General features: G+C 42.1%; 1 protein-coding gene across 3 annotated transcripts; it reads left to right on the top strand.

Moving 5' to 3' along the window:
• The first annotated feature begins 9400 nt into the window (after positions 1-9400).
• LOC127388517 (lamin-L(III)-like) lies at positions 9401-24541 on the top strand. Of its 3 annotated transcripts, none has more exons than XM_051628097.1 (12): positions 9401-9796; positions 13907-14063; positions 15030-15155; positions 16024-16194; positions 16768-16893; positions 17019-17239; positions 17931-18156; positions 19110-19217; positions 20050-20166; positions 20263-20370; positions 20503-20573; positions 22764-24541. In XM_051628097.1, the coding sequence occupies exons 1-11, from the start codon at positions 9429-9431 to the stop codon at positions 20542-20544; spliced, it is 1770 nt and encodes a 589-aa protein (XP_051484057.1). In that variant the 5' UTR covers positions 9401-9428; the 3' UTR covers positions 20545-20573; positions 22764-24541. The 3 variants fall into 3 exon arrangements, with proteins under 3 accessions (XP_051484057.1, XP_051484058.1, XP_051484059.1); XM_051628098.1 differs by having other exon boundaries at positions 20503-20581; positions 22764-22809; XM_051628099.1 differs by lacking the exon at positions 20503-20573.
• Positions 24542-25265: the final 724 nt, after the last annotated feature.

The raw sequence follows: 25265 nt of genomic DNA, 5'->3' as shown, positions 1-25265 counted from the left end.
GCCCCACTTCGTTCTCCGGTACTTCACAGGTGTGGGTGCCCGTCTCCCCAAGGGCTTGACAATCAACCCTCCCTCTCCAACGACCCTCGCCCAGCACCGCGGCCACCCCCGCTCCCGCTGAACCCGAGCGGCCGGTCTGGGGGAGCCGCCTGCGGGGCTCGGCCGCCGTCGCCGCCTCCCTCCTGGGAACCCGCGGAGGAAAGCGGATCGGGGAAGCTGCCGTAGGGCTCCTCTCCCCCGGCGCGGCCACCGAGCTCACCCACCTGGTGCGGTGCCGCGTCTCCCGGCTCGGCGTGGAGCGCGCAACGGGATGGGGAAGCAGGGAGGCGGGGAGCGGGTCCGGCTCTGCCGGCGCCTCCTTCCCGCTCGCAGGGCAGGGGCGAGCCTTGCCTGTCACGGCACCGGGGATACAGCATCCTGCATCACCAGCGGCGGCCCCTCCCTCACGCCGGGCTCCAGCCCACCGCCGCACGTTAGCCAAGGTCCTACAGGCTGCTGGCAGCGGGCCGCCCCCGCCCGCCCGGCCCCGGCCTGAGGCGCCCGGGCGCCTCCACCTGCGGCCCGACCCGTCCCGGCGCCCGCTCCGTCGCCGCCGCCCCGCACCCCCCGCGCAGCTTCTGCCTCCCTGGCCAGCACAAGCGGGCGGGCGGCCAAGAGCGCCCGGCTCCCCTTCCCCGGCTGCGGAGGCACTGGCCGCGTTCCGGTGCCGGCGGCCGAGACCCCGGCAGCCCGAGACCAAGTGGTTCGTCTTCCCCCGAGGGGCAAAGGCTACCGTGAAGTCAGCCCCCAAATCTGATGTAAAGCAGCTTCCAAAACCACAACCATCCCGTGTCTCATCTCCAAGTAACTCTCACAATACAGCTGCAAATCTGCTCACACACCGAGGAGGTCCTTAATCTTGCTGCCCTCTACGATATTTTTAGGTCTTCTACTGTAAATCTGACAAGTATGTCTCATACGGCAGCTTTGCTCTCGTTCTCCCTCTGAGCTTTGGGCTGCTAAACAGCAACACTAAAATCTTCTACCTTTGCGCTACGGCTTCCACTGATGTCCCAGGCTTTCGTCGAGTCCGCTAAGAGCAACACGCAGAAAAAGGGCTATTATCGCTGCCACTGAAGTTAAAAATATGCTGCAGTGAACTAAACATAACCGATGAAGAGTTTGTTCAAATATGTTGCGCTGGAAACTTTTCCAATCTGTTTCGGTTTCTCACCAGCACGGGGAAGCGGCTCCTCCATGGTTAGGAACAGAGTGCCCTCTGCTGAAAGCAGCGACAGAGGAGCCGCGGGAGGCCCGGCCCGGAGACCGGCACCGGCGGCTCCCGGAGACCGGCACCGGCGGCTCCCGGAGACCGGCACCGGCGGCTCCCGGAGACCGGCACCGGCGGCTCCCGGAGACCGGCACCGGCGGCTCCCGGAGACCGGCACCGGCGGCTCCCGGAGACCGGCACCGGCGCTGCCAGGTCCGTGCCGATGTCAGCCTCACAGACTGCTCTGCTTGCAGGTCCACCCTGACAGCTGGGCCAAGCTGCTCTTTCCAGTCTCCACATTACCACGTGTACCAGAATACTGCTAAGGACCTGATCTTTGCTCATGCAGGTCAGCTGAAAATCTATCAGCTTTCTGGGAAGCTTCACTTTCTGTCCATTTCAATGACTACAGTTACTTAAACAGCCACATAGTCCTCTAACGACGACTTCAATTACACATCTGCAATATGTTACCTTCAAAAAAGATACATTGGAGCAGTCAGAGTGTACTTCAGACCTGAACACAAGCAGTTTTGAAGCCAGAATTCAGCCATTAAATCCACTGATGCAGAAAATCAATTTTCCTGCCCCAAACCTATGGCTGGTAGTACTACAAGAACAAAATCAAACCATGTTCACAACTACAGGACAAAGCTGGCCCTAAACACCTACCATCTAGGTAGGAATGTACACAATTTGCACCATGTACCTGTGTAGAATATCACTACTCAAATTTACCCCCAATACTGAAGGATTCCCTTGAGTCCTTGAATCAAAAGCTACAGAGTGGGCTATTAACTTGTTTTCCAGATGGGCATATTTAGACAAAATAGCTCAGGTTATGTTCCTAGCACTGGTATTAGCAATAGATCACAAAATTCAGCAGGATTTTGGAAAGCTTTTAACAGGGCATCTTCTTATGTGATGCTCATTCACATTGAATACTGATTTCTTGGCTCCTTTATCCAATTTATTCAAATTCTCCACTTCAGCCTCACTCCACAGCCTCTTCTCTCTTTACTCTCTAGCCTTCCAATGAACATGGAAGCTTTGGGATTTTTACTTCTGTTGGAAATTTCCATAACCTCTTCTGCTGAGCCAAGCAAAGACTGCATGAAACACAGGTGCCCAGGCAAGATCTGCTGGAAAACAACCCAGAATTCACAGCACCTACAGCTCCATGGCAGACTCCTCTTCCAATATGCACCTTAAAGACCATAAACTTACAGGTTCTGGATGCCTAAATTTCATCCCTGAAGATGTTTGTCAACAATTCCCCAAGAACTAACTGGCCATTCAAGTTTAAAAGAAACCACCATTCTCTAAGGAAACATTTAATTTTCCTTCTGCTCACTCTGTCTTTTCTGACTTGATTATAACTCAAGACAGGAACTATTTTCTTTGTCTATTACACATTGTTTGCACAACCCCTGGGGTCCAGTGTCAAGACCTTTAGGTACTACCTTATTAGCAGTTTTACCACACAGTCTTCTAATTCCCATTCATGCTACATTAGCTTGGCAGAGCTGGGGTAAGGTTTTTGAACAGGAAACTACAGGGATGCTCTTAACACTCAAAGCTCACATGCAGAATTCCTGTGTTTGTCTCTTGTTCCTAGCAATGTTTTTTTTATTACAGAAATGCTTTCCTTTTGCTGGTCTCTAAAATATGCATCATTTAAATGACATTAAATATGACAACTGTAAAGCCCTTACTGTTCATAAAATTGTGAAATATGGACATTTGCACTTATTATTTCATTGAACACATAATCATGATCTCGTCCATCTGTACAGCTGGCATGGTCTCTCACAAGGAAGCTGGTTAGAAATATGATGGTCTTATCCTTTGTTTTATACTGACTTAAGACCATGTGTCTTCACTACCAAACACAGCCATTAAATATTTTGTCATTGATTTACGTTCAATTGTAAGGAAAAAAAATTTGTATCTTACACTCAGTGCAGGCAGAGAAAAAATATCCCACAAAATATAGCTAAGGCAAAACTGACAAATATAAATATCTGGTCTGGTAAACAAACCCCTCTGTTCAATCACATGATAACCACCAGATTTCAGTCTCTCAATGAACATTAATATAAAAACTTCACATCTAAAAGAGAAAAAACACACTTCTCTATCTTCATCTCAAAATGCAGGTATAAACAATTATTCAGCAGGTTCCACTTGTATATACGTATTCTCTCAAAAGAAGTTCAGCTAAGCAAATCTGATCACAATGGAGACCATTCTTTCATCACAACAAAAAGCCTATACTATCCAGGAAAAATATGTTTGGCTAAACTACAAATTTAAAATCCATTGAAGCAGTGCAGAACAACATTTGGCTCATAAATCAGAATTATGTCTAATGAATACCAAAACTGGAAGTATCCTACTGAGGCCCCATGCAGAAACAGAATTTTTGTTTGAGGCCTCAAAGTTATCAGTAACAAAGCTGCACCTGATTGACTAATGAAAGGAAAATGTTAAATTTCCTGTATATAAGTGTCATGAGAACCCTGACACAGGGTAATCATTCTTTGGCCCTGCATTGTATTTGTACGGGGTGCTTGTTTACCCTGAAATAACAAGCTCTCTGGGGTAGAGAGCAATCATGCACTGTCACACTTCAGGACCGTTATACCTTGTAAAGAGTAAAGCCTCTATTAGTATAAAGGCATAAAGTTCAACTACAGCACCGTGTCTGACTCTGTGGTGTTATGGAACCCGTTGCGTTCCATGTTGATCCTTGCCTTGGGCTTTGGCAACAGCTCCACCAATACAGAAAGTAGAAAAAAATTCTTGTGGTTTAAAAGGAAAAAAGTTATACTTCTGTATAGACCTAACATTACAAAAGACAACTACTGTCCTCCCCTCAGTTTGTGTTCAAATGAATCTAGCATTATCCAGTACAGTATATACAAATAATCAGTGTTTCTAGTATTTGAATAAATCTTTGGCCTTTCTTATCTCTCAAATTCCTCTGTGCTCTCAAGCGAAACAACTTGTGGCTCATTTGCATATTTATGATCCTGTACAGTAGAAGCAAATACATGGAATTTCACAACTTTCCAGACCAAATACATCATGATTCAGATGACATACACACTGTTGTAGTCCAGTGTTCATAGCCTTAACTAAAAGGTTAGAACAGACGTTTTGAGATAAATTTATAAGACACTTAATGTCATCATTTTGTGGTCGTGCAGCTTATCTTTTCAGAAGGATTTAGGTGCTCATTGTGGGCATAATTAGAAAATATTAACGTGTACAGAGGAAGATTAAATGCAGACAGAGCAAAATTTAAAATTCATTGCAGAAGTAAAATAGTTTCAGTTTATTTACACATAATCACATGCTCTTTAACAGATTTTTTTCCTAGTTTGCAAATAAATTCAGCCCCACTGAGGACTATGAATATGCCTGATTTGAATTCCTGGACTTGTCTGCCATTTTCTTCTCATGCAACAGTGACAATGATCTGTTTTCCTCAGTCTGTGATGGCCCTTACTTCTGTGATTATTAAAAAGAAAATGTTATTGAGTGCTATGTGAAAGAGTCAATGTTTGGTGAATAAACAGTCTCTGAGGAAATCTGTTATGTTGCAAGTCATGAGCAACAGACAAAGGTCAGCAGGACAATTATAGTCCTCACTGTAATGGGTCACTGGGGAAAAGCAAGAAAAGTAGGTGACCTGCATCTCACACTATGACTTGTGTGTCACTTCATGAGAGTCTAAAGATGCACAACATGGAAACAGAAGAACTTAAGCAAGGAGTAAACAGAAAGGAATTAAAAGAAGGACAAAACTGGAACAAATACATGATAGATCATAGATAGAAATACTAGTGATAATATGGTTATGAAGGCAGAAGATTAATAATTAATGTAGGAAATTGCAGCAAAACCAGAGAAAAGAATAAGAAAGTGTTAACAGTTGAAAAAGACAACAAAATTGAATTCCCCAAACAAAAGTGAGGTCACCAGGAAATAACTTCCAAAAAGTGATACTGTGTATCAAATATCTTGCAGTAAGAGGAACAAAGTTACCACTTTCCCACATATAGTCTGTGTGTCATTACAAATACAGAAAAAAAACTACAACAAATTGGAAACTTTTCCTTCAGGTAAACTAGGACAGCCTAAGACAGAACCTTATCAGTGTCACTTACAAAATTTTTCCATCAGGTATATTTTCTATAGTTGATGTTTTATCAAACCAAATCTGTTGTTTACTTTCCCACTTGGAAATGTCACAAACAATTTCATTTTTTTACTGATTGACAACTCATAGAATGCTGTTGCTCAAACACAGGTAAAAACCATTGTAAGCTGATTTGTCCTGCTTAATTTGATTAGGCAGACAGGGACACGTGCTGTAGGACTACACAGAAGGATCACTTGTGCAGTTACATGTTCATCTATGTGCACTAAAACTAATGACACAGAAACAGAAACTGCCCTTTAACCTTTCTAGTGGGCAATCTAATTTTCTTACAGAGCCTCCATACCCACTGTGGCAACCATTACCAAGCTGGTAGAAAATCTGTCCTAATTAGCTCTGGACATGTATGAATCACTAGCATCTGTCTGTAAAGAGGCTGCTTAGTAAAGTATTTATTGATATGTTTTAATACATCAGAGCAATACCATTACTATTATATGTACAGATTCCTTGAACTGTTTTAAAGGCTGAAGGCTGTCCAGTGATACCTTATTTTGTTCCCAATGGGTATTTAGGAAAATACTCTAATTAATTAGAGAGCAGAATGGCTATGAGAGAAAAAGAAAAACACTAAAACACTACAGAAGTTGTTCTGTTGTCTATGCTGATTCTGCATCTATGCCTATACTTGCCAGCACAATATTCTCACACTAGTCAAGCCTATTCACCTACTTTGCAAGTGTATTAATTATTGAAAAATAAATGTGCGTTCAAATATTTAAAATTCATATTAAGCCACAAAAGAAGTCTAAAAAAAAATACCACTATCAACAAACTGAACCTTACCTAAGTATTTAGCAGTCATTGCTCTAACAATCTGTCATCCAAGAAGTGGCAAGGTCCGGCTGCTTCCGAATGAACAGAGGGCTAAGTCAGGTACTCAGGCTGGCAGGGCAGGAGCCACACCAGCCATGGCCCTGTCCCACTGCTCTTAGGCAGGAGACAGAGATGACAACCAGAGCACACAGAGAACCCAGGTAAATTTGCAGTAACCAGGCAAATACAAAGTCTAACCAGACAATCAGTTTATTGGTCAATAAAGCTTATAGTTTAGGCACAACCTTAACAGACCTTAAAGAGAGACTGAACCCCAGGCCAGAGCTTAAATGGAGTTTCTGCACCCACGGGCAGAGGTGTGGGCAAAATCCCCAGCTGGGGCTGATCAAGGTCATTAAGGAACTCTGGCTCACTCAGAGCCCTGACAACAGTTTGTAACCAATACTGACAGATTGCTCGCACATGGCTAGAATCAATTAGCAGGTGCCTAAGGAAAAGGATAGCAAAAAGCTCAGATCACTTTTTCCTGGTTTAAAAGGTACTCCTGTATCACTGGGGTTTTTTTCACTTAATTTCATGAGCTTAAGATCAAGCCCTGTTTAAGATACTTGACAAAAGTTGACAAATACTTTTCAAGTCTTGGGTTTTTTCATCGCAGAATCACAGAATCCTAGGGGCTGGAAGGGATCTAGAAAGACCATCTAGTCCAACGCCCCTGCCAGAGCAGGGTCACCTAGAACACATCACACAAGAACGTGTCCAGGCGGGTTTTGAATGTCCTTCCAGTGAAGGAGACTCCACAACCTCTCTGGGCAGCCTGTTCCAGTGCTCTGTCACTCTCACAGTAAAGAAGTTCTTCCTGATATTCACATGGAACCTCCTATGCTGCCATTTGCACCCATTGCCCCTTGTCCTATCACTGGTCATCACTGAAAAAAGCTTGGCTCTATCATCCTGACACTCACCTTTACATATTTGTAAACATTGATGAGGTCACCCCTCAGTCTCCTCCAAGCTAAAGAGACCCAGCTCCCTCAGCCTTTCCTCATAAGGGAGATGTTCATCCCTTCATCATCTTTCTGGCTCTAACTTTGTGGAATCTGCTAAGATTGTTTAAATCTCCCATATCTACATTTTCCTGCAAAAGCACTATTTGTAGAAAAGCTTTTACTGTGCTTTAGTCTGGGATATATATATTTCCCCATATTTTTTTCTGATACCCTCTATATCTCTTATTCCTGAAAGGTTTCTGATATCTTTATCCTTGAAACAGGAGGAAAAGATAGTACAGGCTTATCTCTTTAGGAATTCCTCAGCTACACTTTTGGTCTAAGCAGTACAGACTACAGTCCCAACCAAATAAAAAGTCAGAAACATGTCAGAAAGAAAAGAATGAGTGCCAGATTTCCATTGCACTCTTCTTAAGTTGCCACCTTCTGTTCTTGCACAGGGATAGTAGGCTAAGAATACAGAAGATAAAACTAGCTCAGACTATTTTTGAGATATTTCTTTCAGTTGTTTTTGTTTGCACTATTACAAAGCCTTGGCAGGCAAGGAAAATATTCTTACAATAGCAGATTTCTTGCTTTGTTCTATATCGGATCCAAAACCATACAATTGTATTTGAACAGCTGGCCAGTAACATGCAACCATCGAATATGACAACGACATAGGATCACAGTGTGCTTTGAAGAGGACCGAGGTTTCAAAGCTGAAGTAAACCCTCAGATGTACACATTTTGGTCTTAGAGGTACATCTTCAGGTTTAAATTATACCATTTTATTTTTCTTGAATTGAGCTTTCTATTGGCAGTGACGAACAAACAAGTATTCTTATCAAAATAAAAAACTGGAACTGCTCTGAAGAAAAGAATTTCCTGTTGCTAGGGCTAGAACCAGAGGAGCTCAGTCTGGCCATGTGTCATTAACCTAATACATGTACTGTAAGAGTTTTGAAATTGTGTTTTGTTTTTTATACAAATGTGTAAAGAAGTTCAGGAGGGGAAAAAAAAACCTTGACCAGTATTCATACCTCCTATGGCCTCATCTACTTTGCAACTTTGTATCCAGGGATATACATAACATAAATCCTCAGCTACGATCTTTGGCCCAACTATGTTGTTCTGGTATGATACAAGCCTGCCAACCCCTGAAGTGAAGCTTGAGTTGATGCTTATAACCTTCATAAAACCAATCTTCACATTTAAATACTCTAAGAGATGTCAGGGCTACTACTTTTGTGTAGGAAATAACACTGACCTAAGCTAAGCTCTTAAATGAAGTTCCTTGTAACTACTAGAAAAACTACCATAATTAAGTTATACTAATGTTCAGAGATTTTTATTCTCACACTGCCTGAGATCTGTGACACATCTGTTCTCTAAAATGTAAGTGAAAAGAAAAGGGTAAATGAATCAGATACTGGAGTAAACTAAACTGTTACAGCGCACATCACTGTTAAGGAAGTGCTGAAGCAATTTATTGAACTATGATTTTTATAAAATGCATTTAGTGTAAGGCTTCCCATGTTTGTCTTGATGCAGGTTCCCTTTCCCTCTTGGTTCTACCCAGAACATCAGCTTTCAACAGAAACTGAACCGTAGCACTGGGATGGCTGACAGCCACCACAGTCTAACATAAAAGCTAAAAACGCCCACAAACAAGCAACAAAACAAAAAGGAGCAAGGGACTAGCTTATTTCATCAGCTGAACAATTTGCAAAACAACAAACGGAGCAGGCAGAGCACTGACACGGCAGCACGCCGGGGCATGAGTATCCCTGCAGCTGTCATGCATCTTAAATCTGGGATTATTTTTTTTCACCCCGACCCCTTGCACCACTGGTTTGTAAAAACGCCGGGCTGCTGTAGGCTTTTCCTGACAGCTCCTTCCCCGCCCTCTCCAGGCAGCACCGTTGGGATTGATGAGATGCACGAAGGCGTATGCAAAAAAAAATAAATCTAAAAAAATGCAAAGAAAAAGGTATATTTTCCACCCGGATCCTGCGGGGCGGCGGTGGGGAGGCGGCCCTAGCCCTTTAAGCTGCCCGCCCCGGCCGGCGGGCTGTGGAGGCAGCTGCCGGCTATTTATACGCGGGAGGCGGCAGCGCTGAGCGTCCTGCGCGGGGCGGTCCCAGCGGCGGGGCCCGGGCCCGGATCCGCACCGGAGGCTGCCATGGCCACGGTTCTCACCTCTACGCCGGCCAGCGGCAGCCGCTCCGTTAGCCGCGCCGCCGCCAGCTCGCCGCTGAGCCCGACTCGGCTGAGCCGGCTGCAGGAGAAGGAGGAGCTGCAGCAGCTCAATGACCGCCTGGCAGTCTACATCGAGCGGGTGCGAGAGCTGGAGGCCGACAACTCGGCGCTGCAGCAGCGGCTGGCCCAGCGGGAGGCGGGCAGCGACCGGGAGGTGAGCAGCCTGCGGCTCCGCTACGAGACGGAGCTGGCTGACGCCCGCCGAGCGCTGGACGACATCGCCATGGAGAGGGCCACGCTGCAGATGGAGCTGGGCAAGATCGGCGAGGAGTACCGGCAGCTGCACAGCAGGTCGGTGCCCAGTGCCCTGGCCCTCCCGCTGCACCTGCCTGGCTCCGAGCAGGCCCCTCTGCCAGGGACCACCCTGGGGCTCTCGCAGGGTGAGCAGAAGGGAACGTTGCTTGCCAGCAGCTCTGTGTTGGGGAAGGAATACTCAGTGCTGTCCTGTGTCCCAGAACAGGACAGTGGTGACACCCCAAGGCATGGCCCTGTGTTGGGGTGTCTTGGGTTAGCAGAAATCCTATTGTCCTGAAGATGTGCTGAAGGGGCATGACTGGCAGTGCCTTCTGCTGTAGTGCTGCCAGGCCACTTCTGCACATCCCTGTGATAGGTATGGAGCTCCCCCAGAATCTGGGTGTTGGGTGGCCTTATGAGGACTGCATCTGCATAATGCAGAGCTGACTGGGTTTGGCACCACACCTGTGTCTATACACACTCCAGAAGCTGCTATGCTGGAAAGCATCTAGAAAGTTATGGGGATAAGGGAAGGAGTCTCTGCATGGAGTCAATTCACATATTTGCTGGGCTTTTTAGCTTGGATGTTGCTTAGTGGGGAATGCATGTTGAAGGTAGTCCTGGAAGTGGTATAGCTTACCTGCTCCAGGCTGGTACTGAGCAGAAGTTGTCCTAGTGACTTTCAGGTCTTGCTTTACATGCTACTGGGATGAGCTGCCTGCTGCTTCAGGCTTGACTTTCTTGCAAGGTGTGTGTCCTGAGCCTGGAATTGTCTTGTTGTCTAGTCTTGCCAAGCCTGGAACAAAGGGATAGCCTGATTTAAGTGCCATCAATGTTTCTTGAAGGTGGGATAGTGAGGGGAGGGAACAAGTGTTCAGTCCCAACAAGTTTCCTTTATGGATACATGTAGAGTGCTAACATTTCTAGTTACTTTAATGCCCCATTGTACTGCTGAATCAGTTACAGACTTGGCATAATTTGGATGTCCACAGACACCCTAAATCTTGTTATAAACTTGTATCATAGCAACTGTAGACACCAGCTTTTTCTTTTAGCACTTGTGTAGAGTAAGTATTGCCCCCTCATAGGCTCAGTAGGACTGTGGTAGCTGTTCTACTTTAGAATAAACCATGTTTTTAATCTAGGCTTCTGGTTTTGGCTGCTTAGAAGTTCCTGGGCTTGTTTCATTCATGCTGGGTTTTGGCACATAGTTCTGCTTCATAAATCTAACCAGCCACTTAGAGTGGACAGTGAGGAGTGGGGTAATGCCAGTTGTAAGACTTTGTTTCTACTCTTTGTTTAAGCTTTGTGGCTTTGTTTATAAAGCTTTAGGCTTGGCAGGTATGCAATCCTCTGGACTTTTTTTCTTTAAAGTAACTATGTCTTAAAAATAGTTAACTTTACAGCCAATGGGGAATGATCCATAGGACACACTGTTTTTTGAAAGGACTGGACTGGAGTCTTAATGAGTGTTTTGTATTTGGGTTGTCTAACTGCAAAAGTCTCAGATGACTTGGAAGGAACAACTTTGAGAGTATCGTGCCCTTTATATATACACCCTTTAAATAACCTGGAACTCTTATAGGATGGAATGTCACCAGATAATTTCCCAACAGCATTAACCATTGGCTGTTATTAATTACTAGTAAAGAGATTTAAAGTTGCAGCAACAATGAAGTGTGCTTGCCTTTCAGCTTTTTTTCTTACTATGTAGACAGTAGTAACTGGAAGTATGCCAAAGACGTTTGGGGAGGAGAAGTTGTGGATAAGCATATCAGTTGGCTGAATTCAGAGCCTGGGGAAGGTCAAAGCAACTACAGTAGCACAGCAGAGAAAGATAAGTCTCTTTCTGTACCAGTGAGTATAGATGTGCATTTTGCTACTGAACCCAGCACATGCAGTGTAGCAAGCTGGAGCTGTAAGAATGAACTCTGCGAGGGCCCCTCTGTCCTCTAGTTTTGGCAAGCTGGAGTCTGTTTTAAGCTTACTTTAATTCTTTTGGTAAAATTATTTAAATTCTCCAAGTCAGGCATATGTGACACCCTGGTTTACAAGGAATGTGATTGGCAGTGCCCCAAAGTTATTGCTTGTAACTGATAGTCAAAAAGGCATGGTTGGTATATTGAATGCTGTACAGTACTGTAACTGTTACTGCTTGCTGCTCAATAATGTAGTGTTCTGAACTCCAAACTTGGTTTAGAAGGATAGTGAGTGCTCTTGTCAAAGCCAGAGCTGCTAAATTGTTGTCCTTAAAGATTAAATTACTCCAATGTTCTCTGAAAATAAAACTTGTCAGGAAAGAATATAGGAGCCCTTAATCTGACTTGGAGACCTGCATCAGAAAAGCGCAGGATCAAACCAAAGAGTTAAACACAGATACTAATGGAATTTCTGTCTGTTTTTCATTGCTACCCAAGTAGTTACTTTTATCTAAACTGAGTAAAAAATAACTTCTGCTGGCAAAACATTTAGTTTTGCATCATGGTCATGCAGTACGAGGACACAATCAACAAATGTCTCTAAACAGCAGGCTGAGAGAAAGGTCTGAGGAAGACCTTGGTGTAGCGACTTGCCCTAGGCCTGTGTTGGAGCCAACTATACCTTATCCCTTCCAGCACATGTTTGCCTAACCCTTTTTTAAATTCCAGATGATGGCAATTCCAGAATATCACACACCACACACACACACCCCACCCATCAATATGCTTTAGTGTTGAACTACTGTTAGTTTCCTCTCCCTAATGTCTAACCCAAATATTCTTCCCTGAAATGTTGGCCTTCAACTTCCTGTCACTTCTACAACAGACATGGAAAACAGATTCCCTTTCTCTATGCAGCAGCCTTTCATCTATGTAATGACTGTTATGTCTTCTGTCACTTTTTGCTTCTCTAGACTAAACAACCCTTTTTTTCCCAATTTTTCCCTGCAGTCTAAGCTTTCTAGAGCAAGTCACTCCTGCAGAATGACTTTGGATTATCTCCAAGTGGTCTGCTCTGTTATCAACTGGAAAACTCATTGTATGAATTATCACAACTTAGCTACTTGGCAGAACAGATTTTGCTAAAATTTACCTTTATAGTCTCAAATCTGAGTTTTGAGCAGGGAGCCAGACTCTGGATAGTCGTCAGGCAAGGATTTCAGAAGTTAGAGCAGTCTGGGGAAACTATCTCTCCTTTTGCTGACAGGAACTCACTGTGGGCCCAGCACTTTTCTACTTTGGTGCCAAGTAAAACTGGCAGCTTAAATAACAGTGCTGGCTATCCAGTTGGTACCTGGGCACTTGAGTAAGGAAATGGTCATCTTCTGAAGGCAAAGCTTCTCTGGCCCTGTCACTCTGCCGCGGTGTGAAGGAAGGAGGTTGCTTGTGACCCTTCCTGAGGGAGAATAGTCCCTGGCAAAGCTGCTGTGGGGACTCACTGCCAAGGGGCCGGAGCTGAGGGGCTGTAGGAGACAACACCCCCGGTGGGTGTGCAGGGCTGACGAGGCCTGCTCACCCGGGCTGGGCTGGTGGCCTCCTGAGGGCAAATCTCCTGTTCTGTGTGCCTGAACGTCCCAGGGGTGTCGTGAGGGAGGAGGAATGATGCTCTGTGGCAGCCAGAGCTGCGTTCTGCCCCTGCCCGCAGGAGGTGGGTGCGTTGCCCCCCGTGTGACCAGCGTCCTGCCCGCCTTGCCCCAGCGGGCCTGCCCCATGCGGCTGCGTCGCCGTGGCTGCACCTGCCAGCGCGACTGCAGGCCCTGGCCGAGGAGGCTGGTGGCAGCCCTGGCTGCTGAAAGGACCTGTCTGTGAGCAGCTTGTTCAGTGGCAGCAGGTCACCGTGGTCTGGGAAGCTTCAGCTTTCAGTGTGATTGGTCCCTTCGTGTGGAGACAAGGGCCTGTGCTGTCCCTCGCCTTCCCAGTTGGTCATGCCATGGAAAATAGCTGGCTTCCAGATAGGATTTGCACAAACCAAGCAGGAAACTGGGTCAGAAATCTTTCTGGTTGAACAAATTATATTTGTCTGAGGGGCCTGTTTGGTTTATTTTGCAGCGTGCCCTGTGCTCTCACGAGTGTTTAACATCTCTTCTGTTTCAGTTCTGCCACAGACTCCCTGTGAAGGTAAGGATGTTAAAGACAAACTTTCTACTGCACCAGCTGCAACTTACGAGTGTAAAACTTTCACTTGCAGGAATTCAAAAAAAGAAGCTGATTTAAACACGACACAGGCTCGTGTGAGAGACCTTGATGCTCAGCTAAATGTGAAGGAAGCTGACTTGGCAACAGCTGTGAATGAGAACAGAAGTTTGGAGAATGAACTTCGTGAAGTAAAGGATCAAGTAGTCACTGTAAGACTTGTTCCTTGAATTTACCTTTTCTTTTGTTTCTGAAGCTTTTGCCTGTTTTTCTCCAACTAGTTATTTAGATTTAAAAGCAGGGAGATGCTTATCAATGGCAATATTAGATGGACAAGACCAAGATTTCTGCAATCTTTCTGTAAGCAAATGCTACTGATAATTGGTATGTTAAAACTTCCAGCTGTTGTAGGTACCTTTAATTCTATTCTATGACCACAGTATGTAATGTTCCATGTTCTAAGGACAAAGTAAATTGAAATGTGTGGTACTGCTATAGCTCCTGTAGCATTCTCTAATGTGTTCACAAAGGGAGCATTTGATGGATGCTGCTTCACTTTGCTTAAATCTAGGTATAATAATTAGCTCCTGGCTACTTTTTCTAGGCTTTTGAGCTACCAAAATGAACTCTTGAGTTGCTACTCCATCTAGACATTGCATGTTTTAACGTGATCATTAAATAAGCTAATTTCAAATGCTCAGGACAAAAACTTAAACCCCAAACTTGTATGATTAAAGAAGCACACTCAACACTCAAAGTTTATTATAGTTTGTCAACATAGTTATGCTATATTTGGAGGATTTAACTTTTTAAGCATAAAACATTATATTGGAAGTTGGGGAGGAGCTTGGAATACCTAGCATTGTGAAGGGATGGAATGTATATAGATAGTACAATTGATTCATCATAAGTCTACTTTGAGGAGTCAAACTTAGCTGGCAGGATTAAAGGCTACTCTCTATTTGCCTGGCCTACATAACAATTAAGGTTCTTTCTGCTGCTAGTATGTGGGATCCTGCTGAATTAAGAACTTGAACAGAGTAACCAGCTTCACTTAAGCAGTATGTTTTGATTGCTGTGGGAATGACGTGGAATGACCTGTAGTAAGTTTATTGATTGTTTTAGTTTGGAGAAATGGCCTCTTAATTTGAATACCCTGATGTCTCTGTCTTTTCTAGCTGGAGCTGTCACTGGAAGACTCCAAAAAGCATCTCCACAGTGAAATGTTGAGGAGAGTGGACCTGGAAAATCATGTGAAAACTTTGCAGGAAGAAATGTCGTTCCAGAAGCGCCTTCATGAAGATGTATGTTTTGGCTTATTAACAAGGATTTTTTTAGTTTTCCATGATCCCTGGATGCACTTTAAAGCAAAGTTAAGATGTGCTTTATCTTAAAACATGTAACTAGCTGAGTCAACCTATGACAGTCCACAAGCCAATAAGATCCACCTAACTAGGAAGACTTCAAGAAAGCACACAGCCTCATGTTAACTGGCATAGTACCAATAGGTATCTGGAATATGTGATAATTTTCTCAGGCTGCACTTCTGAAGGTAACTACAATCCCAGTATACTACTCTGCATAACTGAGTAGGCCTTACATCACAGCTAATTTATTCCAGAGGTTTGCTAGAAGCCTAAAATAATTGAAGTTAAATCTCCTTTTATAAGCATCTTATGTTCCCTACTTACTAAACACTTACCAAAGGTGTCTAGTAACCTCTGAGAGAAGTCAGTACACAGAACTAAAAACCATATGAATATAAGCCAACTTCATTCTGGAAGGAATCTCAGTGTGTGGTTTAAGTGATAGAGAATTCCAGTTTCTCTAACAACTGCTGTTTTGGAATAAACAAAGAATAGGTGAAGTAACAGTGCTTTGAGAAACTGAAGTGTTCATGCATGTGTTTTAAGTAATTAAAAGCAGATAAATCAATCTAGTTCAAATAATTAAGTCTTAGAATGAAATATCAGTTTAAGCAACGTTGGCAGTGAGGAAGCAAAACAACCCAGCACAGCTAGCAAGGTGGAAGTACCTGACCTAATGGATGAATATCTAAGGTCTGAATAAAGATGAATTACCCTGCAGTCAATAATAAATCTGCTTCAATATTGAATGACTTGTTAATCTGGTACAGCTGGCTTGCTTATTCTCTGAAATTTCTTCTCCTAGGAGCTCAAGGAGGCAAAAAGAGTCCATGACAGCATGGTAACAGAGGCAGCATCTGACCGTCAGAGAGAATTTGAGAGTAAGCTCTCGAACGCTCTGAAAAGTCTCAGAAAACAACATGAAGAACAAGTCCAAGGCTACAAAGAGGAGCTGGAACGAACATTCAATGCAAAAGTGAGTCTGTGAAAGATACCAACACAGCTTAAGTTCTCTGCACCATTATATGATTAAAGTCACACTAGCGTAAATGGCTCTGAGTGACACTTCTAGGAGCATGGCTCTACTTTATCCTTTCTTGGAATGTCTCAAGATTGAATTGCTCTAGAAATAGCTGAGTGATTCTGCTTATAGAACTTTTGGGGAAGATAATAGTTTAAGTACACCTAAGATCCTGTAGCCTATGCCCATGCTTTGACAAGTAGCTCCTAAATATATTCTCCATTTTCTTTTCTGGAGAATCCATTTACTTCATGTCTATACAGTCTTCATTCATCTGTAATTAGAATATCCTAATCCAGCAGTTTTCACTACCTGATTACTGTTGACTTTTTATGACATGAATGTCAAACTTGTGTAAACCTTCCTGGAAACCAATGAAAAATTTGCTGACCTGAACTTTAATGGTATCTGCACACTTAAGTAAAACAACTAGTTTCAGATGTAACAGCTAGAAATCACTTGGTTTTCTTTCCTTATGTAAAATATGTGGTCATAAGCAACTCATTACTAATGTTGACTTGTCCATAGATGGAGAATGCCCAGCAAATTGCAGCAAGAAATAGTGACTTTGCCAAAGCTGCTCAGGAGGAGCTGATGGAAACAATGCTGAGAGTTGATTCTCTGACATCTCAAGTTAGTCAATATCAAAGCCAGGTACTGTCTTTATTTGTATATCCTTAGAATTATTTTTATTTCTATACTAAACTTAAAATACTGGCCTCCCCTCTCTAATCTTCAGTTAACAGTTCAATTGATTTTTTTCCTCCTTTTAATTTCAGAATGTTGCTTTGGAGAGCAAGATAAGGGAGCTGCAGGGGACACTGGATTATGACCGTGATTTCTATCGACGACATATGGCTGAAAAAGAGAGAGAACTGGCACAAGCCCAGCAGCAGGCACAAGAACAGCTGCAAGAATATGAGAATCTCTTAGATGTGAAACTGGCTCTAGATCTGGAAATAAATGCCTACAGGAAGATGCTGGAAGGAGAGGAACAGAGGTAGGCTATAACAAGCTCCTTGTTACAAGGCCTTGCTTCAAGATCTCTAAGCTAAGTAGCTGCATATTTTTCAGAATGCAGAGGAGGCAAGAAGTACATATCAAGTATGTAATTACTGCCATCATTTAGTTCTTCAAGCATAGTATTTCCTAGATGGTGTTTATATCCTACATCCACCACATGCTGTAGTAAGATGAAGCAACTTGATAAACCCAGCTGAAAATGTTCAAAGGTACATTTGACATCCCTTCCTAGAATCAAGACTTTCTCAAAGCTTTGTGCTATGTCCTAGTGATACATCAAAGTCAGTGCTCAAGTTTTGTCAATGAAACTGGGAAATGGCACTACTGCCTGGTGAGAACAATATGAACTCTACATGCAAAGAAGGGTCAAAAACTTTAACTCCTTCCACTTAAGATTGTGTCTGTAGAGACTTTAAAGGAACACTTACTGCACGTGTGAATCTTATCAATATAAGCTTGCTCTGAACTCTAGGGCTGTCTTCTAAAGTTAACAAGCTACTGTCTTGCCAGGAAAAGTAAAATCTTGTGTTCAAGATTTCATGGAAAGCATGGATATAAGAAATTGTTAGGCTTTATAGAAGTTGTTAGTTGTTAGGCTATAGTGGATAGATAAGAGAAGAAACAAGTAGATCAGATACTTAGGTGAATGTTATCTGACTCCTTTGCAGGCTAAAGCTGTCACCCAGTCCACCTTCACACAGCACAGCAACCCAAGCAACAAGTCAAGGGCGACGGTTCCTGCAGGGGAAGAAAAGGAAAATGAAAGAAGCCAAAAAGAGAGGGCACAGTGCTGGACTTAAGACTGTTCAGCATGCTTCATCTTCTGGAAATGTATCTATTGAAGAAATTGATGAAGATGGGAAATTTGTCAGGCTTAAAAACAACTCTGATGAGGTACTTTTATTCATTTGAGTCTGCACTGCCTTTGCAAAGTGTCTGTTTGTGAACTCACTTGTAGCTTAGTGAGAGATGTCAATAAGGAAGGATGATGAGATGAGGGAAGAGAACTACCAGATTAAATACTAAACGGGAACTTCTCAGCTAATCTGGCTGCTGTCAAGACAAGACTAGAGACTGATTTTTTAAAATTTTTTCATACTGTAGATGCTTTGTTCATAGGGATTGTCTGGGAGGTGCTTTTGGGGAGAGATGCACTGGGTTGTATGATGTGAAAATCTAATACCTTTAGTTGTTTCTCATCAGATTCAGGCTAGCACTATCAAAAGTACTGGTTATGCTTAAACTAATTAAGGTGCTTAGTGAATTGGATAACAGCTTCTTGCTACTTAGGAATACTTAAAGCAGCTAAAAAGGTAAACAGAGCTGATGGTATCTGATCCACGTAGGGGGATTATCTGTCCAATTAGATTATTTTTTGACTAGTCTAATCTGCAAATCGAGAGCTCTTAAAATTTAATCCTCAGAGCTCTGAAAGTTTTGGTTGGCAGCTTGGCCGCTTCAGCCAGAGATGCCTTAAACCTTTCAAGGCCATTATCAATTAGTTCTTTGTGGCTCCAGTTTGTAGATGGGCATGGCCAACTTCATGTATCAGAATCTTCCTGGTAAAGAGCATCATGACCTTCAACAGAAGGCAAGAACAGATGTGCCTAAACTTGTGGACTGAGATTAATCCTAAGGAAGTACTAGGAGAAATTGCAGGGAGGTTTTAATGGAAAACTTATCAGTTTATCAGTTATTTTTAAAAAAACACATTTTAAATGGAAACATTATCAGTTATGTACCCTACAGCAGTGGGACTAAAACTGACCCTTGAGTCTGAAAAGAACCTTGTGCTTGTACAATATGGTGTTGGTGTGAAATGCTGAGAGAAGTTTTTTGTTTCACAGGATCAGTCACTACATGGTTGGGTGTTAAGAAGACATCTTGGAAGTGTGTCAGATGTAACATACAAATTTCCTGCACAGTTCACTCTTCAGGCGGGCCAAGTAGTTACAGTAGGTAGTGGTTTTGTAAAACTTAATCAGAGCTCTGTTTATGTTAGATGGCAGTGGAAATCTAGGTGATAAGGAAAACTATAAACTGGTATTGCAAGTGCCTAAAGAATTCCTCATGTGGAGAGGGAGATGGAAAAAATCCTTGCAACAACTTGATCTGAAACATCAACTCAAGTTTCTATAATGCTAGATCTTGGATTGAACTTGGATCATCCCAGATTGGGATGTGCTGTTATTATGAACATAATCAGTATCTTCTAGTTTGTTCTTAGGTTTCCCATAGAAGTTGTGTGAAGACTTTATTTGCTGCTAAAACGTGTAGCTCACTGCAGTTCAGCTATGCTGAGTCCATGGTTTGTAATACTAAACTGAATATTAGCCCTAAAATCATACTCTTAAGTACATTTAGATAGTGATCAAAGAGCCTCACTCTCTGCTCTGCAGTCCAAACTCTGTACAAGCTTGCTCAAGAAATCTGTGAGTGACCCCAGTTTAGAGGCTATCTTGTATACACAAATAGCTGCCATGAGTACATCTGTAACTGTGGCTTGGCTCTGAATCAAATGCTATGCATGTCCAAGCAAGGCTACTTCTACATCAGGTAGAAGCTCTCAACAGCCTTTTCTGCACTGTTCTACAGTCTTCAGTTAAGAAAAAAACATAATACCACTGTTCTTGGTAGTCCTGGAATAAGCTAACCTGCCAGGTATTACAGGAGATCAGCTTCTGTCACTGGACATCTTTGGTATTATTTAAAGAGCTGTATTGTAGACTGAATCCTAATCTAACTACAAATAAGATTCTTCAGAAGCTCATTCTAAATCTGTTGCAGATCTGGGGTGCAGCTGCTGGTGTAAGCCCAGGTCCTAGTGACCTGGTCTGGAAGTCTCAGAAGTCCTGGGGAGCTGGTTATAATATTGATGTTACACTCATCTCAGAGCATGGTGAGGTAAGTGTGAGTAAATAGCTTCTGCTCTCCTAATGCTAAATTGCTTGATGTGCTTAATTCATGAGGGTTCTTGGTGGCAATCCTACTGTGTTCTAGGAACTTGCAGAGAGGAAGATGATGCAAGTACCCAGAGGAGAAGACAATGGTGAACAAGATGATGATTATGAAGAAATAACTGGAACTGAACTAGAATTTCCATCTCAGGTAAACTGCTGAAGTTTAAATACATGCTATCAACAGAATAATTCAGTGGCCATTTCTTTTAATTACTGTATGAAAATAACTCCCCAAATACTATTCAAATCCTACAACTCCTAACATTTTTCTTGATATCAGACCAAAAGGAGAAGAAAAAAGAAATGTTGTTTGGTTTCATGATAGTGGTTCCTGTGAGCATCTTTAAGCAGGTGAGATGGTAAGAATCATGCTTGTCATCTCATAAACTTGCTTCATTAATAGCACTGCAGTCTCTTGTCCTATGTAGGATGTAGCTTGCATGGCTTTGCATCAGAAGCAGAATTGGTGTTTTGCTTATTCTCTGGTTGAATATGATAAAATAGTAGCATTGTTTTGTCTCTTATTACTGAAAACTAGCTTTAATGTCTGTTCCATCTAAACATCTGACTAAGAATAAGCTTAAAAGCTGTTACCCTAAGAACAGAATGCAGACATTAACTAGAAGCATCTTATTCCTGGGATGAAGTGACTTACCTGACACTCTAATGTCCTTGATTTGCTCTTAAGATATCTTAATTTGACATGGAAGAAAGTTAATATTTCCATTCAGAAGTATTAGAAGGCTGAAATCAAAGTTCTTAGTGTATTTATTGCTTAAGTAAATTCAAGCATGAGCCTGAGGCACTTCTCTTCCAGCTCATTTCCAGGAACTACTTTTACTTTGCACAGTAAAATAAGTATCTCGACCATGCTTCAGTCATAAATACTCACTTCAATACTTTCTAAGTGAACTTCTGTGCAGATGCAGGTCACATTAACATTGTCAAACAAAAAAAGCAGTTTCGCCTTCAGCAGACTTTCAGCCCTTTGGCTACAACCTGAGTGTTGTAATGCTCTGAAGACTCTCTAATCCCTCCAAATGGCTTCTGAGTGACTATATTACAAGTCTGAATGTTCGCACATTGGATGCTTCTAGTGTATTTGGGGTATCTTTAATGGCTGAAGTAGTCTAAACCAGAACTAATACAAAGGCTTTAAATTGGTCTTAACTGAACAATTATGGTCTTTGCTTTACTTGGGAGTTGGTTTGTTTCTTGATTTGATATAGCACCAAGTCCCCTTTGCCAGTACAAATGCTGAGGCTCTAAGCCCAAGGGGATGTCTACCTTTTTAAAAAACTTCTCCTGCTGATACAGCATATTGAGCTACCACAGCTTTTGCTAAAACTGATCCTACACAGTTCCAAGGAGGATTTGCATCTTACTGCACCAGGTCCTAAAGCCACCACCAATTCCTAGTGTTTTCATAATATACCTGTTTGAAATCTTAAGTACCTTAGTACTGTCTTCCTGATGAAAATAACTTAAGAACAAGCAGTTACTGCCTGCTGCTTGGTTCTTCCCTTGTCCTTCTTTCAAACAGAAAGCCTGGGTAACTATCTATTACTAAAATACCATCTGGCTTAAAGGATGTTTATCAAAGTCTCTTGACTTCCATGCACATTCCTGTGGTATTTTCAGTTTTTCATTGAAGGAGGATGAGACCCTGTTAATTAAGCTATTGAGTGGTTCTATAATACTATTCTGGCCTTTGGCCTATTAATGCACAGAATACACCAAAATAGTTGAAGTAACACCAGTGGAAGCTTTAGGCTTATAGAAAGGTCTAATGATACAACCTACCTTCATATTTGGGGTAGGGCCTCTCCACAGTTTGTTTTAAAGGCTCTTTATTTGAATTGACTAATACATTATTTGTTTGGCAATCAATGATGGAAAACAAAAGTAACTTTTTTCTTTACACCTCTAATCTGTTCTATCAGCAACTTTACTGTAAAGTTGTCAACCAACTATGGTAAGATAATCAACTGTAATACTCCACTCCAGTGTTAATGTCATTCCTGTCTGTTGAATTCCTATCACATTTCTGTCATTAGTACCTATATGCTTCTGCTGCAGTGATAGTACTGAATTAATGGCAGCTTATTAAAAAACAGTTAACTTGCATGTAAAATTATCCAAAGAAAGCATGCTGTGCTTTAAAGGCAGGTTTTCTGTGGTTTTTGCTTCTGCTTTTACCATCCTAACAAGGATAGCATGAATCTGCATGTCAGTTAAATGCTGATGCTTCAGAACTGAAGTACTGAGAGGTGCCTTGACAGCCTTTCATTAAGGAAGGCACAGGCTCATGCACTGCATGGAATCAAGTTGTTAAAAGCTTGTTTCCCCCCCCCCCACCCCCCACCCCCCCCCAAACTATCTAGTATGGTTAAGGTACTGACTCTCTTGAAAACCTGCTTTATTAAATAACTGAATCTGCAAAGCACTAAACTCTGAACACCTATATGAGGGTTAAGTAGGTAAGCAGCAATAAATACTGTTTGTACACACAGTAATTAGCACTATATCTTATTTCTACAGCAAAATGAGGATTCTAGCTGTGCTGTCATGTAATGTGGACAAGGGGATGGTCATCTGAAAACACATCTCAGTTCCAGGTGACACAGACTGTGTTTTGGTATCTTCTGCAATATCTGAAGTTTGGAATTCACATCTCCCATCTGACCTCTTGATAAGAAACATTGTCCAGAACATGATGAAATTTCCTACCTTCTGATACTGGGCCCTGTTCTTGGATTCACTGATATAAAGAGCAGCAGAACACAAGCTCCATGTGAAGTTATTTTTACTTTAACACAAGGATTTGGTTTCTGTGACCTGCTGAAATAGAAGTGTATACAGTTTACAAAACTTATAAAAAAGTATGTCCTGGAAGGGTGCTAAATACTTGACAATGAGCATGAGCCTGCCTCAGCTTTCTTAATATTCTGATATGGTGTTTCTCCAAAGGTAATTTTTGCTTAAAGCCTGAGTGGGAAACTACATGAGTCAGTTCACACACTAGCTTGAACCTTCAGCAAGTCTGAACTTGGTTGAAATAGAACTGTCTTGAGGAGAGCTGAGTGCCTGAAATGCCCTGCTCAGATCCTGATGCTAAAATATACTAAAACTGGTCTAGATCACTTGCTAGAGAACTTCTAGAGTGAAACATTTTTAAATTAAAAGTAAGCTGTAAAAATATTGTCTGTTATTAAATATACTGTTCCTGTATTCTAGCACCTGGAAATGGACCAGTTTCAGTACTGTCTGTTCCTAGACTTGGACAGATGTATCCTATAAATGTGAAAAAGCATCTCATTCCAACAGAAAATGTACTGCAACTAGCTATTAGCACCCTGTTTGGATGGCCCCAACAAGCCCCATGGGACTAGAAAAAAAGAATACTGAAACATAAATCAGAACTAGAAACCAGTAACTGTTTGTAATAAAAGGTGCATCAAAAATATCTGCTCTTAGAATCCTTATGTACTAAATTTCTGTGCAGTCTGCAGTGCTGCTTTGTGTTTGTCTAGTGGGGCAGTTGGGGGAATACTGTCTATTGGCCAGTATGTAATTTACTGTAACTTTTATAGCTCTGTAGTCCAGGTAAAGCCTGACTTATAACCCTCAGAAACCAGGCAGTCAGCCTCTGGGGCCACTGCATTCAGTTATTCTTAGCCTCTTTTTCCTAAAATGCTCACCTGCTGGCTCTGTGGTAAAGAAAGGGCCTTCATGAGCCACATAAAGTACTTCTCTTTAAGAGCATGAGGGGAACAGCTGAAGGGAGAGAAGCAGATGAAATTGAAGATTTCTCCAAGTGCTGGAATAATTTTTAGTCTGCCTCTTGCCTTGTCAAGGTATTCCATTCTGAATTTAAGACCTGTTCTGTGTTAGGATGCAGTTATTAAGATAAAGCTTTCCTTATACTAATGTCAGTTATTTGAAAATTCTGCCTTTAAGACATCAAGACTAGATGCTGGTTTAATACTTGTGTTTTAGCAGATATCAATTCTGATACATTATGGCCCTTGTAGAAAGATGCTGCTACAACCTTGCTCTAGTTATCTTGATTTCTTAAACCTTTTATATACATGAAAAATATATTTATTAGTTTAAAAGCAGTCTTGGAGTTTAATATTTGCAAGGTAAAAAAAATTGTTTATGATCTTCTTTGAGTGGCTCAAGAAATTCTGAAGCAATAAAACTGTTTGCTTTAGGGAAGATTCCCTGGAGGCTTAGAAACCTTCAGGAATATGCCATGCTGCCCTGTTTGTTTGTCACTCAGTTTGTCAAATAAAGTTAAACTGCTATGAACTTGATTTAAGAGTCATCTTCAGTATTTAGAAAGAAACCTTTTGATAGAAAAAGGGAGGGGTGGAATTAAGTTACAACCATGAAAGAGCTGAACTAGTGTACAAGGCTTAATAGGAAAGAGCAGTGGTACAGGATCTAGCTGAAGCTGGATTCAAGGCAGTTTGCCCATTAAAAAGTTGTGTTGTACAGAGAGCAAAGGGCAAAATCTTAAATGTTCCTCTGGGGCTGCTGAGATTTTTGGTCACTACTGCCCTACATTTTCTAAGCAAAACAGAATTAGTCTGGTTATCTGTTATCCTTCTATCTTCATTTTGATAGTACTTAAAGATGCCCAAGTGTCTGTCCTTCATTTAGAGCTGCTTTTTTGGGCATGTTTTTAGTTAGAATATGTCTTTCTCTCTACCTTGTCTCTGTTTTTCTCCTTTTCTATTCCCTTCAAATAAGTGTATTGAGTTCTCATTTACTTGCAGTGGCTACCACTGATACTCACCTGTTTATCTCAATGGAATTCTATACAAACCCTTTGGAGCTAGGATAGCTTGTACTTAGTTCAAAGGAATTTCCCATTATTCTCCTACTAGAAGAAAAATTTTAAGACATTACAAATACATAATCAGTAGGGAGAAAGCAAAATTATTACAATTCCAGTAGCTGAGGTGTCATAAAACTTTAACTTTCATGCATTTGTTTATGTAGTATCTTTTTCTTCACTGAAAGCTGATATATTTA

This window comes from Apus apus, chromosome 10 (genome assembly GCF_020740795.1).
Source record: "Apus apus isolate bApuApu2 chromosome 10, bApuApu2.pri.cur, whole genome shotgun sequence".
NCBI classification, from domain to species: domain Eukaryota; kingdom Metazoa; phylum Chordata; class Aves; order Apodiformes; family Apodidae; genus Apus; species Apus apus.
The sequence above is the reverse complement of the archived record's forward strand: the minus strand, read 5'-3'. Positions and strand labels throughout refer to the sequence as shown.

Bases quoted from the DNA above. Each gene is read 5' to 3' on its own strand.
- LOC127388517 (XM_051628097.1), top strand. From the start codon at position 9,429: ATGGCCACGGTTCTCACCTCTACGCCGGCCAGCGGCAGCCGCTCCGTT. The intron at 18,157-19,109 runs GTACTTTTATTC...TTTGTTTCACAG, and splicing joins TTAAAAACAACTCTGATGAG to GATCAGTCACTACATGGTTG. The intron at 19,218-20,049 runs GTAGGTAGTGGT...AATCTGTTGCAG, and splicing joins AGGCGGGCCAAGTAGTTACA to ATCTGGGGTGCAGCTGCTGG.